Here is a 22,054-nt window from a genome sequence, read left to right on the forward strand (position 1 = left end):
GCCTTCGGGGGCGGGGCCGAGGCTTGACTGGCGGCTGCGCGGCCCAACGAGAGCGCGAGGAAGGCGGGGCTGAGCTTGACGGACAGGAGGCGGGGAGGAGGCGGGGCCGCTGTGACAGACAGCCCTTTGCACCAATCGGCTGCGGGGGCGGGGCTCTAAGCTGACCCTCCTCCGGCCGGGATGGGCGGGCCGAGCTCGAGGGGCGTCACCGACGGCTGGGATAGGAAGGCGGGATTAACTTGAGCGACGTCGCCGTGACCCAATGACAATGGAGGGCGGCAGGACGCGCGTCCCCGCTGGCCAATAGCAGGCGCGGGGCGGGTGAGGGAGGCGGGCGGTTCCCTGAGGCGGAGCGGCAGGGGAGGGCCCCGCGCCCCCTCAGCTGAGCGCGGGCCCCGCGGACCGGGGGATGCGCCGGGATCTGCGGTAGGTGACGGGCAACCAGGGGGGTGTCCGCCTCCGGGACCTCCGGCACGGCCGGGGAAGCGGGGCCTGGCGGGACAAGGCCGTGAGGCCGGGGGAGGGCCCGAGGTTGTGTATACAAAGCCGTGTTTAAATGGGGTTTTAAGCCGGGCCTACCGCAGTATTTCTTTGGAAGTGTTAAATTACCCATACGATCGGAAGAGGCTCTAAAACGGTATTTAATCGAACTGGGGTTCTGCTTAGTGTGGTTTCACCCTAATACCAATTTCAGGACTTTTGTAGGCGATGTGCAAGGTTTAAATCTAAATGTGTAGGTTCATGTTATTACTTCTGAGCTGTCATGTGTAAGTTGCCCTCCTCTTTATTTTTTTCTTCTAAACAGGACAGTATTAGCTATCATAATATCCTCGTTGTGCAGATCATCCCACCAAGGTCAGTGATGCTCCATGGATAGTTTCTCCTCACTGAAAATACTCACTCTCTAATTATGTCGGTCCTTTAACAAGAGTCAAGAGCTTTTTTATTTTCACGCTCTGACATCCCATCAGTGTTGTCACTGCAGAGCCAGCTCAGACCTGTGGCACAGCTGCCTCCTTTTCCCAGTGTCACCCAGCTTGCTGGGATAGCTGGGCTCCAGCAAAGAAGCTGCCCATCATCTTTGTATCATCATGAGACCATCAAATGCTCCATGTAATCAAACCCTGCATTGTTATGTCGGCTCTATATCCAGCTCTCAGCCTTCAAGATCTGGTAGCTTTCTTTACTTGGACTCTTAGATCTCAGAAGTACACTTGGATTTTCTTGGGTTTTCATCTGAAAATGCCTCTCAAGCTGACTGGAGCCTTGCAGTCCTGCCCAGTCTGCAGTAACGTCCATTAGGTCAGAGAAAGGCAATGTAACTTCTTCCCATGCTGAATTTTCTGCCTGTTTTTTCCAGTTGTTGCAAAGTGGTGCTTAGCAAACTGAACGTATTTTCAAGTGAACAACCTTCAAATTGAGTAGCCCCACGTAATACATCTTCAGCAGCTTTGTGTTTCTTTCAGAGACAGGTGATAGCACCTTCTTTGAGGATCTGATAACCTGATACTTCTAAGAGTGTTGAGTTTCTTTTTTCCTTTCAGACCCAAGTTTCCAGTCTGTTTCTGTTTGGTTTCTGCTTTCTCCAGTTTGCTAATAAGAGTCTCCTTCTTGTAGTGTTTGTAGCATTGATTTCCAGAACTGCTTTTGAAAAGCATTCTCATGAAGAGAATGTTGAAGCTTCATTTCAGATCCTGACTCCTCACTTTAGCTACAGACTTGCACTTGAGAATATTGCAAGTGTCTTCGTCATACTGTAAATGCTTTAGGCCAGACACAGTAATTGTTCTGTAATCCCCTGCCAGCTGGTCTAGGTTTGTTTCTGTAACAAGAGCAAAACAATGCTATCTAACCCTCCTGCAATTTTTTTGTCCCCTTGACTCTTGAGTGCTGCTTCTGAGTTTCCCCTCTTCCCCAACAAAGAGAAGGGTGGGGGGTCTTGGTTCCCCCTGTCAGGGACTGGCTTTAACCAGACCCTTTGGTGATCTGAGCAGAACTGGGACTGTGAAAAGCAAAACTACAAAATCCTGCTTTAAACTTCCTTTTTTTTTTCTAGTTCAGCTCAGGGAACTGGCCTGATTTGGACACAAGTGTCAGTCCAAAAACAAAGAGGGGATGCACTGACTGCAACTCCAGTTTAGATTATTTTAGGCAAAACTGGATCTTCTTACAAGAAACCATACTAAATCAAATCCATTCAAACTTCAAACCCAGACTGAACAAAATAGTAGATCAGTTTGTTGAACTGTGTGTCAGAAGATGCAGATTTAAACTGTAGGATGATTTCAGTGATGTACAAAATTGTCATCTCATAACCAGCTGAGACAGCAACTTTTATTTCCCTCTTTCCAGCAGCAAATCTTATCTGAGCACAGAATTTGTTCAACTTCCTAATCTGGCAAAAAACTATTCCTAGTATATAAAACCCAAAAAGGGTGGCAGTAGATTGCTGCTGGTTGGGTGAGCTCAGCAGCACAGCCAGGGATGCTGTGTGCCTCGCTGCTAACACAGGAGCAGCAGCAGCTCTGGGGGCACAGAGGGGAAGCAGCTCTCGTCCTTCCCTCAGCATCTGGTGCTGAGGATTCAGTGCTGCAGAGCACAACATCACACTTGCAGTAATTCAGATATTTCTCTAGTCTGGAACAAATCAAAGCTCATTTTCTTATTTCAGGTGAAAGACTATTTGTGTTCTAAAGGGAATCAGTAAAAATTTTCACTCAAATTTTTAAAATAATTAAAATACCTATTTCAGCACCATTTCACTGATAAAATTTGTTCATTTTTGTAGCATGAAATCTAGAGAACGATCACAGTCCTTCACACTTCTGTTTTTTACACTTGGAGTGAAAGGCTTGTGGCAGATGCAGTGGTACAAACTATCCAGTTAGGAATAAAAAACTTCACTTTCATGACTGCAGCGGCAGATGCATTTGTCTTCTTTTTCTTTTGTCATGACTACAGAGAAATTGAAATATCCTACCCAGCCAATAAACCTGTCAGCCAGTGCCTGAAATACTTGAGACACCTGCCAAAAAGCAAACGTTATCTGTAGCTTTCAGTAATTCCAAGATTGCTGGCTGACAGAAAGCTGGGCAGTGCCCACCGCCCCGCTCACTCCAGCTGCAGCTCTGCAAACTGCAGGATCCCTCCGGGCGTTTCTGCGCTCCTTTGTGCTGGTTCACCTTTTACTGTGGTTATTTTGGTACAGAGAACTGCTGTGTTTTGTTTTCAAGTGTTAGCTACGAGTGCCTCAGTACTGGTGGAAGATGGATCTAAACATATTCTTAGCATTCAAAAATCCCTAAATGAATCTGACAGCTTGTTTGGGATTAAAGTGCAGTTTGTTTCACAGAACAAGTTTAGATTAAGGCACAGCTGACTTAAGGCACTCCAAGGCAGTGGTGGACTGGAGCAAACACTGTTCAGCTGAGCATGCTAATTATGGAAGTGCTAGGAAGCAGCATGTGGGTGAGGTTAGGAGTGGGAAAGCAAGAGCAAGGAATTGGTCTCCTTTATGGAATATGCAAATGGTGTAGTGCCACCTTTTGATGCCTTCCCTCCCTTTTTGTTTTGTTAGGTTGTTGCTGCCAGCGAAGGCCTTCCTCTCAAAGCTGTTTAAATGAGAATGTCCCTGGCGCAAAGAGTGCTGCTGACATGGCTTTTTACCTTGCTCTTCCTGATCATGCTGGTGCTGAAGTTGGATGAGAAAGCACCGTGGAACTGGTTCCTCATTTTCATTCCAGTGTGGATATTTGACACAATTCTTCTAGTTATGTTAATTGTCAAAATGGCCGGACGCTGCAAGTCTGGCTTCGACCCTCGCAACGGCTCCCAGAACATGAAGAAGAAAGCGTGGTACCTCATTGCAATGCTGCTGAAGCTGGCCTTCTGCCTCGCCCTGTGTGCCAAGCTGCAGCGCTTCACCACCATGAAACTGGCCTACGTGTTCATCCCGCTCTGGGCCTTGCTGCTTGGGGGCATGGTTGAACTGGGATACAATATCTTCTATGTACGAAGAGACTAGGCCATGCCAGGTGGTTTCCAGTGCCAAGATTGGCACCAAATTACTAGATTATTACCATTTTGCCACAAATCTGATCTTCAAACTAGACAGCCAAATGAGTCAAGCTGGAGACTTAAGCTAAAGCAGACTGAAGACTGAAAGTAGATGTTTCATTTTTTTATTTTAAAACTCACATATGCTCTTGTAAATAAAAGTATTTGTTCAACATAAGCTGTTCTAATATGATTACTGATATTTGTTACATGGAATAAGATACTGGTTCTTCACGTGCAGGTAGAAGACCTTGTCAAAGAAACCACAAATGTTCCACTCAGAGTATTCAGCACATGGAGTAGTCCTGGGAAAGAGGACTGACATTTTCTGCTACTTACACTCTAAGTCAAGAAATAACCAGTTAACAGTAATTTCCATAAGGAGCTAAATTTGCTTTAAAAATCAGTAGCAATTGACAGCAGCCAAATAAGAGCAAGAAAAGGAATAAAGCAATACACCTTTTTGTTTGTTTTGGACAGCGAGATTCCATTACCAGTGTAGAAATAAGCAGTTTTCTAAGCTGCTGAACAGCCCATAACCAGCATGTTAACCTTAGGGAACTTAGCTGGTGGCTGAGCTGTGCCAGCCATCCTGAGATCCAGAGAAGAGGGAGACAATGCTGATTCTTTTCCAGGTGAGAAATCACCAATGTTGCAAGAAACTGAAATACAGGTGAGTTCAGTACTGCATTTGTACCTGCCCACAGTGGTACTTGAACAAGACAGTTTTTAATACCTGAGGATATGAAATTTTTGGGCGTGAAGCCTTGGCTTCATGGAGCACTGGCAAACTCAGATGTGAGGAATGACCTTTTTCAGGTAACAGGTGCACAGGACTTCAGGGAAGAACTGGAACTACAAGTGTATTTTGTGGACTGAAGTGCTCTTGCAGGAGATCCAGGAACACCAAATTGAAATGTAGCCGTTATCTGGGACATTATTAACATGCACACTGAAAGTACTGATCCATTTACACTTCCTAGAGACAAAAGAATGTCAAGTGAATGAAAAACAGTCCAGGGTAACAGGACATACCTACACAAGTGTCTCACTAATAAAATTTTAAGTACGTAAATTCAACTGTACTTGTCTGTGGAAAAAAAAAATCTTCCTGAAGTGTGTGGATTTCCTCTTGCTGTTTCATCACACAGACATGGGTAAAAACACAGAGGAACCATATTGTGGGAGACTGCTTAGAGCTTTATCTAAGAAAACAACATGTTCCATTCTAAGGCAATGAATCTCAATTCAGAATATCAGGTAACAAATTATCTATAAAATTAATTTAAGTCATATTTATTTCAGAGTGGTTGACTGTCCTACCTTGCTAAAGGAGAAGCCAGGAAAAGACAGAGACAAAAGAATTCTAAACAGTAGCTGTTGTTAAAAAAATGTAAAATATTTATAAACCCTTTATTTTTATTAAAACTCATCAGCTTTTACTAAGCCAACCCATGTACTCAGCCCCAAGGTATGGACACCAGGTCATTTATGGGGAGTGCCTAGGAGGAACAGCTGTTTGGAGGAGGTGCAGCTATGCATTGTGTAGTTCTGAAAAACACTTAATGGAAGGATCCTACTCCGTTTTTGAAACTTCTTGCCCATTCATGTGAGGTTCCCGTGGAGAACTGACTTCCCTCAGTCTTGAGTGATTTTTTGGGGAAAATTGGCACTTGTGATTAGGATGAGCTGTGGGGAGGGGTACATTAATCTCAGGACACGCTCTGAGACCTGCTGGCCACAGGTGTGTGGGGTGGGGAGAACAGGGTGCTGTGTGTGGGGAGAACAGGCTTCATCTGCACCTCCCAACTGGTTCTGTTCTGCAGATGGGAACCCAGGCCACGGAGGAATGGAATGCCACTCCATGGCAGGCAGTCCAGACCTTGTGCATTTGTTATGGCTGCTTTCAAAACTGATGAAGAGTATCTAAAGCCCTACCTCCAATTCAGGTAAACTTTGATGACCCACTTAACAAGCAGTGATACAAGTGTGTAACAAGCATTTAAGCACCTCAGGCAAGATTTTATCTGCACACACACACACACTTACCTGGAGTAGGTATGGGACGAAGCATAAAATAACACCCACAGTCCTTTCCCATCTGATGATTCTGGAAGAATAAAATTCCAAACCCCCTTGTTCAGAGGATGCCAGAACAGCCCCGTGCTGCTCAGGAAAGCAGAGCAGGTTTCCTCAGCTGAGCTGACCATGGTAATTGATTGTTACGATATAAAACAAAAGATGGAAGAATAAGAACTGGCTTCACTGACACTTGGTGTATTATTAGCAAGATGGGCCGTGAATGGTGACTCTGCCCCCTTAATAAACCCCTTCTCTTTCACAGATGTAACAATTATCTGAAAGTTTGGCATCTCTAATTAACTAGAATCACACACAGTCCTTACAAATCTCCTTGTAATTGTTGCCTGTAATTCAATAGAAAAAGATCAACAATTTCAGTTTTGGCTGTGGGTTTGGCTTTCTTTCTATTTTTTTTAAAAAAAAAAAAAAGGTTTACAAACCTTTAAATAAATTATTTGGAAAGCTGAAGCAAATGCTTCTTGCTGGTGTCATACAGAAGTCACACACAGCCAGACAGAAGTGCTCAATTTTCCAAGTTCCTTGTCCTTACAGGGGAACTTGGACAAGAGCATATCCCTTCTGAGAATTTTGTATCATATTTAACTGACCTGAACAGTGCTAAGATCTTAAGTGTTGCTTCTCTGCCTTGTCAGAACATCACTCAGAAGGATCTGTGGTACAAAGTAGACTATAGCCCACTCTGACCTTCCCAGAAACAGCTGCAGGAATTAATTACATCTGCTCATAATTACCTTGTTCTCAAAGGTGCTGATCACAGCCTGGAAAGGGAACCAATGCTCCTCACACGTTCTCCAAAATTTACCAACTGATCTTCAGTAACAAGATAAAACAAGTGAAAAGCAGATTTGCTGCAGGTGGCAGGGAAAAGGAGAGCTCCATGCTGAGGCTCACACTGATCTGTGATAAAAAGGCACAAGGGTGTTGTCTCAGCTCCCTGCAGCAGCTGATGGGGGGCAAAGGAGAGAACTTGGCCTTCGGGAGCTTTGTTTTAAACTGCAATTCAAAAGCTGGTTGAAACCAAATGGAAGTATTTCTCTGTACTGATGATACGTATTGGACATGGAGAGATACATTCCACATAATTTCTCTCTTTCCATCATTTATACAAGTTTGAACACTTCAGCATGCATTGCAGGTGAGTATCTGCTTTTGTCTGATTACAGAAAATCATTCACACACGTGTGTGAAACTGAAATTTTCAATTGCCAATTCTTACTGGTTTTCTTGGTTTGTCACCATTTTAGAACAGTACCCAGTTTTGTGTTCTTTTTATACTTGAAAAATGCAGTTATGTGACATGTGCATCCCCACCTACAACAAAGTTTAACCTGAATGCTCTGAGAACAAGTGCAGACACACACAAAATGCACAGCCAGGCACAGAGGGCAGTATGAAAGCCTGAACTAGCACAGGACGGGGTACACAACCATCTGAGAGATGTATTATCAGTATTACTTTCTGACACATCAGCATCATAGTGAAGAAGCAAAATGTTTTCCTAACCTCATGAAAATTTTCACATTTCCACAGTGTAAAAAGTTGGGTGACACAAAGTGGAATTGAAAATTAAAATTATGAGACTACTATAAACTCAGAATTTTAACATCAATATAATTTTGGGAAAAAATAACATGGCTCTTCAGTAATAAAGCTCCTGAATAACTGCATCCTCAGAAACAAGTTGTTTGAATTTACTAGCATGGAAAACATAGCACTATCATGTAACACATTATGCTTTTTTATTAGGATTGCAGTAAAAACAACTATGCTGACTTGTGAAAAGAACATTTGCACCTTTTCACTGTAACTTTACTGTTTTTTAGGTTTTGATGGAGTTAATCTCCCATAAGAGCCCTGTAGACCTGAATGGGCCTGGGTATCACCTTGCTGCTGAAAAGCATCGGGCTCTGAACTAAGGCAACTTACAGAATCTCTGCAGCTGGACCACTAGAGCACTGTTCAATATAAACTCTGCATTTTCTCCTTGGACTTGTATGAAGTGGGATAAAGAACAGGAAAATCTGCTACTCAGTGATGCCATCCCTCTGATCTGCCTTTCCTAACAAAACCAACATCTCAAGCAGAGAAATATAAGAAAAGTCTCCCTACAGTGCAGAACAGCCTAAGAGCAAGAAACAGGAAAGCAATGAGCATGTGAGCTTAGTTCATCCACCTTTATTTTTATCTCAGTGCTCCTTCTGAAGTTCATGAAAAAATCACAGCTTAAGACGGTTTTTAGTCTAAAAATTCCATTTTGGTGATTTGGTGATTAACTAAAACTCTCAATTGCATCAGTTCACACTGGCAAGTACCTGGGTGTTACTCCTGCATGCTAAGAATAAAGATTTAGCAGCCTTGACTTATGTTACATAGTCTCCCACACACAGGTCTAATTCTCAAGATTTTCATCTCCAGACACCAGGAATGGCTTTCTCTGCTAACTGCTCCACTTTGTCTCAACACAACCAGGTGAAAAAGCTCCCATAAAAAGCACAGTCCTTAGAACACAGGCCTGAGCTGCACCCAACATGGCACCATCATTCCAGTGATGGTGCAAATTAAATGATAAAACATAGTATCAAAATAGCTATTGAAAAATCAAACTTGATAAAAATAGAAGTTTAAACTGCTGTTTTAATCAATGTTTGTATCAGGTAACTGTACACCAAATATTAAAGGACTATTTAGGACTAACGCCCTCACCAGTAGGCTCATCTATCAGCATGACCAGAACAAGAGAAGATCAATGTTTAGGTGGCACTCAAGTACAGCACGGCTTCAAAGCAGAGATCATATCAGCATCAAAGCACAGAGAAAAACAGTGGTTAGAATATAATACACTAAATTTGCAGTCTCAGTATCCCTGATGATTCTAACAGAAACAGCAACCTAAATATTGTGAAGTTAATCACTGCTTCTGAACAGAACACAAAATAACTTGCATTTTAAGAAAAATTAAATGAGTGACTGATGGGAATCAGTCCCCCAAATATTCCCACATATGCTGCAAATTCAGTGGGATCTGCACAAAACATCAGTAACTTCTATACAATTTTAAAGTGCATTTCATCTGTTTAAGAAAGTAATATCAGCTGAACACAGTGACTCATAATCAAATCAAACATTCTAGACAGTCATTCACAGCAAAGCACAAAGCAGTGAAAACTTGTCTTTTCCATTTCCAGCTTGGATACATCCTGGTAAGGTACAGGCACTGTGCTGCCTAAACACAAGGCTCTCTACATACCTGACCACTACAAGAAAATAAATTAAATGACACTTGAGAAGCTTGAGGAGTTCTTTGATCTCTTGACCAGAATCAGCACAGCTTTCAGCCTAGCAGGGTCACGTGGCAGTGCAATATCTCACAACAGTTCATTCTGCCAATGAACAAGGAAAAATCATGGATTTATTTTGGTTCACATGCAGATATTAGGAAACAGTCATTTTGATAAATAAATACCAGTCTTGTGTTTCTTGGAAGACTTACTCAATTTTCCAAATCTGTAATGTTCAGATCACTTTCAAAGCATTCTACTATTTCAGATTTCCATTTCCTATATCTTTTGCAATTCCAACTTTATGTACTGTGCACATGTATATCCACTTAATAATCAACTTTATTTATCACCAAGGAATTATTTCACAGATGAAGAATTAAATCATCACCCTCTAAAATAATACTTTATTTCTAATACTAGATAGAGTTAATATCAGTTAAAGTAGTATTGAAATATCCGCTGTAATAACAAGGAAGGGAAAATCTGCATGCCAGCAGTACCTGTAATGAAAATGTTCTTTCAGAGTCAATTTTCAGGCATTTGGAGGGCTGGGGGTGACACAACACTGAGTAACACTTGTATGTAACACATGAAGTCAGTTGCCAGTGAAATGCAAAAGATCCAGTAATATTAAAAAAAAAAAAAAAAGTAGCTACCCCCTTGAAAGCGTTTTTAGCAACTGTAACAATGCAATTCTTTGCTACCCAAAAATATGTACCAGGATCTAGGAAAATGTCTAATTTTCTGCACATCTTGTTATTAACTGGAACACCACTGCATGTGCAGGGAGATAGGAGCAGCACCAATGGCCTCGGGCAGCTCTCTCCAATCTGCACAAGAACAAGGGCCAAGAGAGACAACTAAAACACTGGAGATTTCAGCCAAAATGAAAGATTTATATATCACCAAAATCCAGAGAAGGGGTAAAAGCAATAAGCAAGGACTAACTTCAGTACAGCAGAACACATGAAAGATTTATTGCTGAAGCAAAAGTCTGAAGAAGCAGTTGTATGCAGCAGGAATAAAAGCTATATAGCACATGACTGAAGCAAGGCCTTTGTCAGATTAATGAACAATTTGGGAGGTGAAATTCTCAGAAAAAGTACTCCCCTCTCAAAGGACAACCTCATTAAAATGAACATACCACTGCGAGAGGACATTTCTTTTAAATCTTTCCTTTAAAAAGCAAGTAAAAAGTAAAGAGTAATGCAGCCAGACAGCCCAGACTGCAGACATCTGTAAATGCAAAGGGAGGTCTGGTAGCCATTGAAAATCCCAATATGGTTCAAATTCTGTCTGCAAGGAATTCTGCCTAAAGTGAGAACCTAGTCTGTCTCAAAAAACCAAAAGAATAAATAAAAACTGCAAAAAAACCTGCCACTTTAAACATCTCTTAAAATTCTGAAAGTGGTAAGAAAAGAATGGGTTGAATATGTGGGCACTTCAGAAGAAAAATCTCAGGACTAAGATACCTGAGCAGAAGTTCAAGACCACATCAGCCAAGACCACTGAGCAGGTCTCCAAAAGGAAACAAAGTTCTACTCAGAAGTGTAAAGTTGTATTTGCTCATCATTTTCAAAGATGTATTATTTCTGTCTGGACAGGGCCTATGCTGCAGAAAGCTGGCAGCTGTCCTGGGGATGTATGTCCACACTGCAATAAAATCTGACCCGTTACCAAAAATGACTTGAACCCGAACAGTTGGCGTATGCATGACCAGCACTTTGCTAAGATTGTTATTCTCAATCTACTAAATAGTTTTGGGAGTTTGTTTTGTGTGGTTTTTGTTTTAAAAAGCAGTATCTGGCAAGGCTGGTTTGGCTGAAGCTGGAGCCCTCATCTATCCCCCCTGCAGAGCTGCGTGCTTGGTGCAAGCTACAACCTGCAGCTCTGCTCTGTTGCTGCTGTCCCACGGGCAGCACAGAGAACAGGAATGGCCAAGTAACTGTAGATGGATGTTCATGAAGCCAGAGATTACAGGTGGAAGCATTATTTCCAGAAAATCCAGAAACAATAAAGGGAGCTGAGACCACATTTCTGCTACAAGGAAGGCTCAAATTCTTACATGAACAAATTAATTTTTTCACATCAGAATCTGCTAGAGCAATAACATACCACATCACACATGAATCATTTGCTCACAGCAAAGGGGAAAGAAAGATCCCTGAGGCTGGAAAACTAGTAGTAATCTCTCAGCCAGCATTAAAGAAAACAGTAGTAAGACTTAAGGACGTATTAGTCACATCCAAGAGACTCACATTTCTATTGCTTCTCTAATACATATTTATGGCTATCTAGGAGTAATGTTTAGCAATTCAAATATTGATTTAATTAATAATTTCTTGACAAACATATTTTGGATTAAACCAATCAGGGCACTCATCCAATAAATAGCTGATTTTAGTGCCACCTGTGACTATGCAGTAAAGTTTTAAATTTTAACAACCTATAAGGAAAAAAGCATTTAGAACAGAAGGACCTCAGGTAGATGAACTGGACATTGCCTGAAAAATCACATTTTTCTATTGCTACAAATGAAGCCAAAATGACCACTAATTGCACCAAAGTTTATAAACTGGGTACTTAAGGATGTACAACTTTCAAAAATGTTATACAGAAAATTCCTAACAAAAATCAGAGATACATAGGGCTTTGGAAATAATAGGCCTTGGATCTGAAGTTTGACATATTTAGCTGAAGGACAGGCTGTAGGGCAGCTCACTGCTGTGTGCAGCTATCCAGGAGACACGTATCATTTGGCTGTGTTTGAACTACACAGGAGAACAATACACAAAGAATAAATAGGTGAAATAACAGAGTTACCAGATCAGATGCTAGCTAGCCTTGAAATTCTTTTCCCTCAGAACACAATCTAAAAGACTCCCAAGTGTTCCACAGATGGGGAAAGAGAACAGTTAACTTGGACACTGCTGTTATTTTCTTAATGAAACACCTCTTGCTTCCAAACTGTGACTCATGAGGAACCTTCCCACTACACATATTGGCAACACAGCCTCTTTACTGCCTGGCACTATCAGCACAGGGAGCAGCTCAAATCCAGGTATGTGTCTGTGAATTGCAGGTCACTGCCAAAGTTGGGGCCTTTTTAGCTATCCTTTTAATTGCAGTTAGGTAACAGATTTCAGGGAGTGGTTGCTTTTTAGGCTTGTTTTGTGGGTTTGTTGGTTTTCTGGTTTTTTTTTTAATGTGAAGTGGAACTGTCTGACCTGTGCCCTGAGCTGGGCCAAGAGGCAAAGCCCAGGAGAGTTTGCTCCCTTGCACCTGCTCATCTAGAGAGATGCAGGCAGGTACTGGTAGCACTCCTGGAGCCCACTGTGTGTCCAACTGCCCAAACAGTCTGACTCCCTGTTCCACATGAGTATCTGACAGCAGGAGTTTGGGGAGTGCCTGGAACGAGCACCCACAAGGAATCCACAAGGAATCGTGTGAAGGGAGGACTGATTCTGCCTTCTGACTAATCTGCATTTGCAAAGATGCCTCAGCTCTACCTGTTTGCTACAGCTCCTCACCCTCAAGGCGTAAGGGCATCCTATGCATTAGTGGCAGGTAGAAACATAACCACTAAGAGAGGCAGTTGAACTGAATTATTTTTTGCAGACCCAAAAATAAAACCAATCTGTTATTATGAACCTTTATTAAGTGGCTCACATTTCAGTATAAATCACACTAAAAAGATTCTTAAAAAAGATATTTACACTACAGTGCTGACACATTTAAAATGAAAAAATTGGTATAAATAAGCTCTATGGAAAAGCCTGGAATTGTCAAAAAGAATTCTGGCTCATCTTACAAAAAATATATATGTTAAATGTCAGCTCTACTCTAAAACCTACAACTCAAAATTATTTAAAGACTTCTTTATGTTAAACCTGCAGTGTTTACAGTGCATCTGGCCCTAAGTGCTTTGATACTTCACAGTTATGGACAGGCACTGAGGAATGTTACAAAGCTACATAACTATTTTCTGTAACAGATGCGAAGACAAGTCACAAACTTGCCTCACAATTTATGATCTTTACATTATTACATCATTAAGATTAAAAAGGAATTTAAAACCATATATACAAATTTAGCACAAAAAATCATCCTCTCTTTGTCCATGCAATTTTGGATATGATGAGCTAGGCTGTCTTGTATCATCTGGATGTACATGACCTCCAGAGCACAACTTGCCTTGTAAGTCCTTGTTGCCGGTTTCAAATTTAGAATCCATTTCCAACTTCAGCGATGTCAACTCAGCGTGACCCAGCCTAGCCTGAACATTCTGTCCCCCGACATCGTTAGATGTCACTGTCTTTTCAGCAAGATCAACATTCATGGGTTCTTCTTTTACACGGAGGGACGCGAGAGGTTCATGTTTTACCGGCAAAAACTCCTGCTGCAGGAACTTGGTCTGCAGAGCGTCTGGAAATTTGGTGTCTTCGGAGGTATCTTTGCTCACGGTACAAATTCTGTCAGTCTGAAGTCCAACAACCGAAGACTTGGGGTCTGCAGAGGTCCCTGCTTCAACAGTATTGGTGTTTTGAGAGAGTTCTTCCTCTGAATGATAGAGCTTGAGCCGGATGTGCCAAGCCAAACTACACACAGCTGAAACTGTTTTGAACTGGTGCACAACATTCCTCGGGATGAAATAAATGTCATTATCGAATAACTGGATTCTGGCGTATCGAATGCCTTCCCTTCGCAGCTGATTAAGTTTTGCATCATCAACCCACTGGACACACTGTAGGGAAAAGGTTGGGGAAAGGTGAAAACTTTGACTTAGTACTCAGAGGACACTGACCATCAGTTCTTAGTGTGCTTACCTGTGAGAGTGGAGGCTCGTGCAAATCTAACTGCATTCGCTGAACTACCTCCAAGAAGTCCTCAGCATGAAAACAAATTACATCTTTGGTTATACGAGGCTGCTCAGACCTACAGAAGAGTAAGAAGTGCACAGTCAGAGGCTGAAACTACCAGGCTGCAGAAAATAAAGTCTGCAGGTAAGGAAAAAGCAAATTTTTTAACTTAAAAAACACAACAACTCTATCATAACCAACACAAAGTCTGCAGGCAAGGAAAAAGCAAATTTTTTAACTTAAAAAACACAACTCTATCATAACCAACAATAAGGAAAAAAAAAAAGTTGATCAGAACAGTTAATTCTAAAACACAACCTCATTAAACTGGGCAGCAATAAAAGGCCAACAAAACACACTATTTTTCATTCCTATTTTTAACTGGCCTCTTGGCTGCCTAGATGCTGAAAGACAGCTGTCCCAGATCCACTGGGCTTGCTCTGTCAGCACTCCAACACAGTGCACCCATCAGGCACCTGAGCACACAGCAGTCTGACTGGGAGCACTGTGGCAACCGCTGCTCAGCACCTCAGCCTCCAACACCTTGCTCAGAGTAAGGAGTAAAAGCTGAACCTACACCAAGCTGCCACAATGCCAGTAATCAGCCAATACTCCACAAAACATCCCTTAAAAATACATCCCTATTTATGCTCACTAGAGAGAGCTACACAAGAGCAAAGTCTGAATAAGCTTTGTCTCCACATTCAAATTGTCAGGAGAAACATCTCTAGTTCCAAAGCATCTCTCCCAAAGAAATACATACCATTAATTCAGCTCCTCTGGAGACATCATCTAGAATCAGCTCACAAAAGGCAAAAGCAGCTACAGTCCTTATAACTTCCTGATCTAAAGGCCAAACTCTGTTCCTCATTAAAAACATGTTAAAAAAAAAAAAAGCTCTACATACTGCTTTTGAGGGGTTTCCATTTTAGAGGGATTTTTTAAAATGTAAATGTGATTATATGAAGATTTCATTTATAAAGGACAAAGCTCACCTTGGAGTAGTTTTGCAAGGACAGTTTCTCAGCCAGAAAGGACCTGGTTAGAGATTTCTGTCCTTCCCCTTCTGGAGTCCCCCGGGCTGACGGGAATGCAGCAGGGAATGCAGCACCTCCTCGGCCCGCAGTGGGCACAGGCACTGCCCATGGGGAGCAGGGACTGGAACCAGGGATCAGAACCCACTGCTGCCCTCCTCCTGTCCCTCCTGGTGCTGGCCACCCCTCCAGTACATCCCTCACCCTGCCTCCACCCCTCCAAAAACAGGTACAAGTCAGACACAGGGGACCTGGGGAACAGCTGATGCAGCAGAGCTGAAACATTTCAGAATACAATAGATGCTCAAGAGCCCTTTTCTAAAAGCAAGATGAGCACCTATTTTTATATAAGGATATATATGTGTCCTGTTATTACTGTTCTAGGAAGCAGGCAATGATGTACAGTTCATTCAGGCTTTTTAAACATAGGAGACATGTTTATTTTATTTAGGTCATGGCCTCAATAAAGCAAAAAATAACCAGTCTGAGGCTATTTTCAGGAGAAAAAAAAAGCCCCAGATCAACTACTGAAAGTATGCTAGGGAGACTTTTCAGACCACATATTTTACTTATTAAAGATTAAAATGTGTCTCTGTATTTTGATCCATATACTCCCAATTTAAACACTGAAAGCAAAAAGCCTCAGAAACACTTCTAACCAGTGGTGTTAAAAACATTAACTACATTAATCTACCTTTTATAATGCAGGTATTTATTTTTAAAATATGAATTTGCATCTGGAGTCCCCAATATTTGTAAATGAAGTTAAGACTTAAAATCAATTGAAAGAATATTTTGCACATTTAGAGAATTTCAATCCAAATCGATGTGTTTTCCCAGCAGTGTCCATTCTGGTTTATGCATTGTCATTCCTACTCTCATCCTCTGTCCAAGAGGATGATGGATCACCAGCCCTGTACTGCAATTTTGCCACAGAACACAACATTCCTTTTGCAAACAACTGAGAAAAAATACTATCAGATAATTTTAAATTCTGCATTTGTAGATTTTATCTTTAACACAACTTTGAGATAATATTTTTTTGAGATAATAAACCTTTATTTCAGGTATCATGTACCTACCCCCAAGCAGAAGTTCAGTTCATGTCCAAAAACACATTAAATGAAAACAAAATATAAGATAACTTCAGAAAAACCTATTTAAGCCTCTACTAGGGAACTGCTAGAGCTGGTTTTGGCAGTATTTTTTCCCCTTAACCTCATTCTTCAAAAGGATTGTATTCCTTTTGCTGTGACTTTTCAAAACAGATTCAAAACTAGAGGTTTCACCATTAATATTTCTGGCCTAATGCATAAAGACTGGCAATATAGAAGAAATTCCTGTGATCATACAGAGAAGAACAACTTCAGTCTCTAGAACACAAACCTGAAAGCTGCTTGCTGAAGCACAGGTTTCATTTTGCCAACAACAATGCTACCAAGTGCCTTCTGCTGTCCCAGTAAAAATCCACCCAAATTTTCCACATAAAAATTCTATAAATTTGCATAATTAAAATTTCACTGGCACTTCATAAGTTCTAAAGCTCACTTGGTATCACCTATGAAAATGGCATTAAGTAATCAGCATGAGCACACCTGCATTTATCAGATAATAGTTCAATCCTTAAAACATTTGCTAGCAATAGTCAGAATTCTTCTATCAATTGTAAACACTCAAGGCAATAAAAAGATCACAATACATTAATTTTACAAAATACCTCAAATCAAGATCCTGTCACACCTGAGAAAGGATAAATATTTTTTTCTTCTTCAAAATACAATGATTAGTTTCAATGTCTGTCCTCTAGCACCATAACCTGCTTTTTGCTTTTTCAACAGTTCTGTTCCTGTCTGTTCTTAAAGACAACATTTATCCCACCTAGTATTAACATTCATCCCTATCAACTAAGAAATAAATCCTCCTTTGTTTAAATCTACAGCAACTTAGAAAGCCTTTTTTTGCACACTCAATCCATTTTTATGCATTAAGTTCAGGCAGCCCAGGAATTGTTTTATTTTCTCCTCACAGAAAGCATTATTTTTACATACATTATCCCATCATTAGAACGTGCATTTTTACTGCCATAGTGCCTTAATCACCTCAGAATACCTTCAACTTTTCAGATTTGTTCAACTACTCAAACAGATGAAAAAAAGAAACAAAATTGAACAAAAATAAATTTTCAAAACTTTCGTTCACGTTGTTTCCTTTAAAATAAATCCACCCACAGATTGCAAATTGTGGCAAAACTAATACCTGAAATAATTTTAATGTGCTACATTAATCCATGATGTTTCATTTTCACAAGCCCTGGTTAGTTCTCATCATACAAGTACAAGTGGCTTTTCAAAATTACACAAAAGTGGAAAGGGAAAGCAGGAATTATAATTTAGGCTGAATCAAGCCTGGAATACATAACTTTTATTGTGTTGCTTGTGTTGTATAGATCGTAATACATTAATTTTACAAAATACCTCAAATCAAGATCCTGTCACACCTGAGAAAGGATAAATATTTTTTTCTTCTTCAAAATACAATGATTAGTTTCAATGTCTGTCCTCTAGCACCATAACCTGCTTTTTGCTTTTCAACAGTTCTGTTCCTGTCTGTTCTTAAGGACAACATTTATCCCATCTAGCATTAACATTCATTCCTATCAACTAGGAAATAAATCCTCCTTTGTTTAAATCTACAGCAACTTATAAATGAAAGCCTTTTTTTGCACACTCAATCCATTTTTATGGATTAAGTTCAGACAGCCCAGGAATTGTTTTATTTTCTCCTCACAGAAAGCATTATTTTTACATACATTATCCCATCATTAGAACGTGCATTTTTACTGCCATAGTGCCTTAATCACCTCAGAATACCTTCAACTTTTCAGATTTGTTCAACTACTCAAACAGATGAAAAAAAGAAACAAAATTGAACAAAAATAAATTTTCAAAACTTTCGTTCACGTTGTTTCCTTTAAAATAAATCCACCCACAGATTGCAAATTGTGGCAAAACTAATACCTGAAATAATTTTAATGTGCTACATTAATCCATGATGTTTCATTTTCACAAGCCCTGGTTAGTTCTCATCATGTAAGTACAAGTGGCTTTTCAAAATTACACAAAAGTGGAAAGGGAAAGCAGGAATTATAATTTAGGCTGAATCAAGCCTGAAATACGTAACTTTTATTGTGTTGCTTGTGTTGTATATTTTACTCCTCTCCATCCACCAGTCACAATTTTTTTATTCTGAATTAAAAGATACATTCAGTCTTTACACTGAAATGAAATGCTGATATTTCTTTTTTATTCCTTAAATTGAAGGACTTTCAAATATGCTATAAAGCTATAGGATGAGAATGGGAAGTTCCCAGACACTTAAATTCCTAGTCTGGGGAGTGGGGTTTTGTTTGGTTTCTTTACTTCCTTTGCAAGTCCCTCTTTCAAATGTGCAACGTGTAATTTAAAATATTCAGATCTACACAGTTATCTCAGCTCTTGCCCTGCTACTACTGCTCAGTCTTAATTCACCACAGCACAGTCAGAGCAAGCAGGAAGTTGAAGGCTCCCACCATCATCAACCTGAAGAGGAAGGAAACTGAAAACCTCAGAGCCCGAGAGACAAATACATTAACATCTGAACAATCCAGTTCTTCCCCAATGACAATTATTCTACTTTCTATGTCAGTGAACTCATGCACTGCAACACAAATTCACATCATTTTATCCAAAGGGAATTCACTCTTCTAATTTCTAGACAGACTCAAAGAGAAGAAGGTATTTACAGTGTTTACATATGCAAAGGTAACCTCCAAAACTAAGATCATTCTTACAGTCTGAAGATGCTGAAAAATGCCTCTTCAAGCTGGACCAGGAAGCCCATGTGGTTATGGGCTTATTTAGTTAACATGTACACAAGCTTCAAACAAGGCACATTTCATTTCCTGAATCTCACACAGGAATTCTAAAGACAGAAACAAAAAATATCGCCCAACTTCCAACAGGATTCTTCTTAGGTGAGCTTCCATAAATAAATCAAGGTTATAATGACCATGACTTGGGAAGCAGAAGAATTCAGCTCATCTCCAGACAACACAAAGAACTGCCAGAAGGTCCCTCTCCATGTGCACCTCTGCTGCAGTAACAGCTCAGTCTCTATGCACCACTTGAAGCAAAATGAAGTGTGAGGTGTTTTTACATCTAACATGACCTCAGTAACAGCACCTCAATTACAGCAACTGAACTGTCACTGCAAGGTACCTTTCTGGTTTCAGCCACACAGCAAAGCCACACGCAATTAAAGAGAGCAAACAAACATCTAATGCTCAGCCAGCACCTAGGAAGTCTTCATCGAATCTTTAATCCTAGATTAACCTATTCCACACTCCTTCCAATTATAAATGGCAATCCAGGCAAACATTTTTCAGACACCTAGGTGAAGCCAATCAACACCTACCACTCCCCACAGTGCACAGCCTTCAACACTCCCACAGCAGCTGTGGTCTGCCGTTCAAAACCTTGTCCTATGTGATCCGCATGGGCTCGGGTCCGGTCTTCAAAGAGCATTTCACGGGGTTCACTGGTTCGAGGTAGGTACTGCAAGTTTTTTATTTCATTGGTAGTTCTGCATAAGAAAAACAGTAACAGTGATATAGAAATTTCTCCGAATTATCTAATTCCCATCACAGCCAATAGTGCTCATCTACGCAAAAAAAAAAAAAAAAAAACCAACTCTTTTCTTTTCCTTATTTCGAAATTATTTTGTTGTAATTCAGTTTGTGTCCATTTTCTCTGTTCATGTCACTGGGCACTGTTGAAATAAGTCCTTTTTACAACTTTCTGCGAAGTAATTAAACACATTGATATGATCCCACTGAGCATTCTTTCCTCAAGAGAAATTCCCAGTTCTCCCAGGTCACCAGACACACTCCAGCGTGGCCATGTCTGCCTTAGCCTGGTGAGCGCACAACTGGGCGTGCTACTGCAGATGTGTCTCACCAGTGATGAGCAGAGGAGAAGAACCCTGTCCCTCCATCTGCTGGGCTGCTCACGCTTGAAATGGCAACTTCCCAGGATGAAGGCGAGACTGACTAGCCTGCTGTTCCCCAGGTTTTGCTTCTTACCCTTCTAAATGACTGGAGTGGCTTCTGCTTTCCTCCAGTCCTCAGGAACCTTTGCCAGTTGCCATAACCTTTCAAAGACAGTGGCCTTGCAATGACACTGGCCAGCTCCCACTGCCCTTGTGGGACGTGACCCATCCCAGCAGGTCCCACAGACTTGTGTCTGTCTGATCCACATGTCTAGGAAGTTTCTTAGCCTGATTTTCCTCCACTGAAGGCAAGAGGACACTTGCCTTGCTCCAGACACTCTTACTGTCTCCAGAACAGAGCATTCCTGAAAGTAAATCTCACTAGAAAATACAAGGACAGAAAAAAAAAGCACTACCTCAGCCTTTTCTGTGTCCTTTGTCCCCAGGTCCTTCGCCCCATTCAGCAAATGCCTTCAGTTTTCCTAGTCTTTCTTCTACTGTCCATATGCAGTGGAAGTCCCTGCTGCCCTTCACATCCCTTGCCAAATTCAACTCCAGATGGTCTTTGGCTTTAACTGCATCCCCTTCATGGTTGAGCAATGTCTCTATACTCCTGAGGCGCCTGCCCCTGCTCCCACTTCTCGTACACTCCCTTTTTGTGTTCTCATTTTGAAAAGAACTCTCATGACAATTCCTCATGACATACAATACTCAAGTTCTGCAGAGGCTGTCCCTACTCTTCAGCTGGTTCTTATACCCAATACCACAGCAAAGCTTAAGGATTTCATTTAATGCTGGAGTTGTTACCTTCAAGGTGAGAGAAAAGCTCCTGTCCCCAGAGGTCACAACACATCCCCTCACATGTAACAACTTCAAGGGGTATCAATTGCAGTCTCATGGCATGTATCAGTAATTGTATGTGTGTACACATTTTCCTGAAGTTTTCACCTTATAGTTCTACTAAACCTCCAAAAAGGACAAGCACCTTACTTGGCCAGACAGTAAAAATTCTAACAAAAATTCCAGATTCTTACATAACAAAACAAAAAAATTGGGTTTGGAGATGAAGATTTACAGCAAATTATATTAAAATACAATATCAAACAGTAAAAGGTTTGGGATAAAATGAATTTGTAAAGAAAACACTACTAACCAGACATTTACCAAGTAAAATAATTCAACTTACCTCTTCCTTTTGAAAGGTGACTTTGGCATGTCAGCCACAGGGATCATCTGTTCTCCTGGACGTACCCACATAATGGGACCATCATCACTGTCTTTACGACTCTCTAACTTTAAACTAGAAAGTGTTCCCCATGGCAGTGTACACTAGTGGGAAATACAAGCCACAATTTTCAAGTGAGTTACTTTAAAATCCTTGTTAAAAGCAGCCTTTATCTCTCATGATGAAAGCATTTATTAGAACACTCAATTATCTAAACAAGTATCACATACTCTCACTTTATTATTATAACAGCACTATAGAGCATGTTGTCCCCCTTCTCCCAGCCCATTCCCTTCTGTCCTTACTTTTAAGAAGGGTGATTCTTCCAACATATCAAGGAATTCAGGGAAGTAATCCCCCACTTCCTCATCAACTGCTCCAACCAGGCTGATCTGTCTCATTGGGCCAGCTCTATACGTACCATGAGAGTATGTTCTTTTTACCTACAAGTAGAATATGACAACAGAAATT

The 22,054-nt window shown here is 40.9% G+C and overlaps 2 protein-coding genes and 1 long non-coding RNA gene across 6 annotated transcripts in view; 1 reads left to right on the forward strand and 2 right to left on the reverse strand.

The window, feature by feature from the left end:
• Positions 1-4,234, forward strand: part of TMEM60 (transmembrane protein 60) — a 4,584-nt gene extending 350 nt beyond the window's left edge. Inside the window, exons 1-3 of one of the 3 annotated variants that reach the window (XM_041405295.1) lie at positions 71-426; positions 806-855; positions 3,578-4,234. In XM_041405295.1, the coding sequence (XP_041261229.1) occupies positions 3,620-4,024 (405 nt within the window). In that variant the 5' untranslated portion in view covers positions 71-426; positions 806-855; positions 3,578-3,619 and the 3' untranslated portion in view covers positions 4,025-4,234. Of the gene's footprint in view, positions 1-70; positions 427-805; positions 856-3,577 lie in introns of those variants that run through there. The other 2 variants (XM_041405294.1, XM_041405296.1) reach the window with 2 other exon arrangements.
• Positions 4,235-4,383: 149 nt separating this feature from the next.
• On the reverse strand, positions 4,384-7,297 carry LOC121336289. The gene is made up of 3 exons (XR_005952722.1): positions 6,891-7,297; positions 6,106-6,166; positions 4,384-5,035 (listed from the first exon to the last, which is right to left on the reverse strand). It is a non-coding gene; the product is annotated as an uncharacterized LOC121336289 (long non-coding RNA).
• Positions 7,298-8,775: 1,478 nt separating this feature from the next.
• RSBN1L (round spermatid basic protein 1 like) overlaps positions 8,776-22,054 on the reverse strand; it is a 47,223-nt gene continuing 33,944 nt past the window's right edge. For both annotated transcript variants that reach the window (XM_041405349.1, XM_041405348.1), the window contains 5 exons: positions 21,889-22,026; positions 21,545-21,687; positions 19,786-19,953; positions 14,267-14,375; positions 8,776-14,184 (listed from right to left, as the gene is read on the reverse strand). In XM_041405349.1, the coding sequence (XP_041261283.1) occupies positions 13,531-14,184; positions 14,267-14,375; positions 19,786-19,953; positions 21,545-21,687; positions 21,889-22,026 (1,212 nt within the window). In that variant the 3' untranslated portion in view covers positions 8,776-13,530. The remainder of the gene's footprint in view (positions 14,185-14,266; positions 14,376-19,785; positions 19,954-21,544; positions 21,688-21,888; positions 22,027-22,054) is intronic.

The sequence above is a fragment of the Onychostruthus taczanowskii genome, unplaced genomic scaffold (assembly GCF_017590055.1).
Source record: "Onychostruthus taczanowskii isolate IOZ18803 unplaced genomic scaffold, ASM1759005v1 scaffold23, whole genome shotgun sequence".
In the NCBI taxonomy this organism is placed as follows: Eukaryota; Metazoa; Chordata; class Aves; order Passeriformes; family Passeridae; genus Onychostruthus; species Onychostruthus taczanowskii.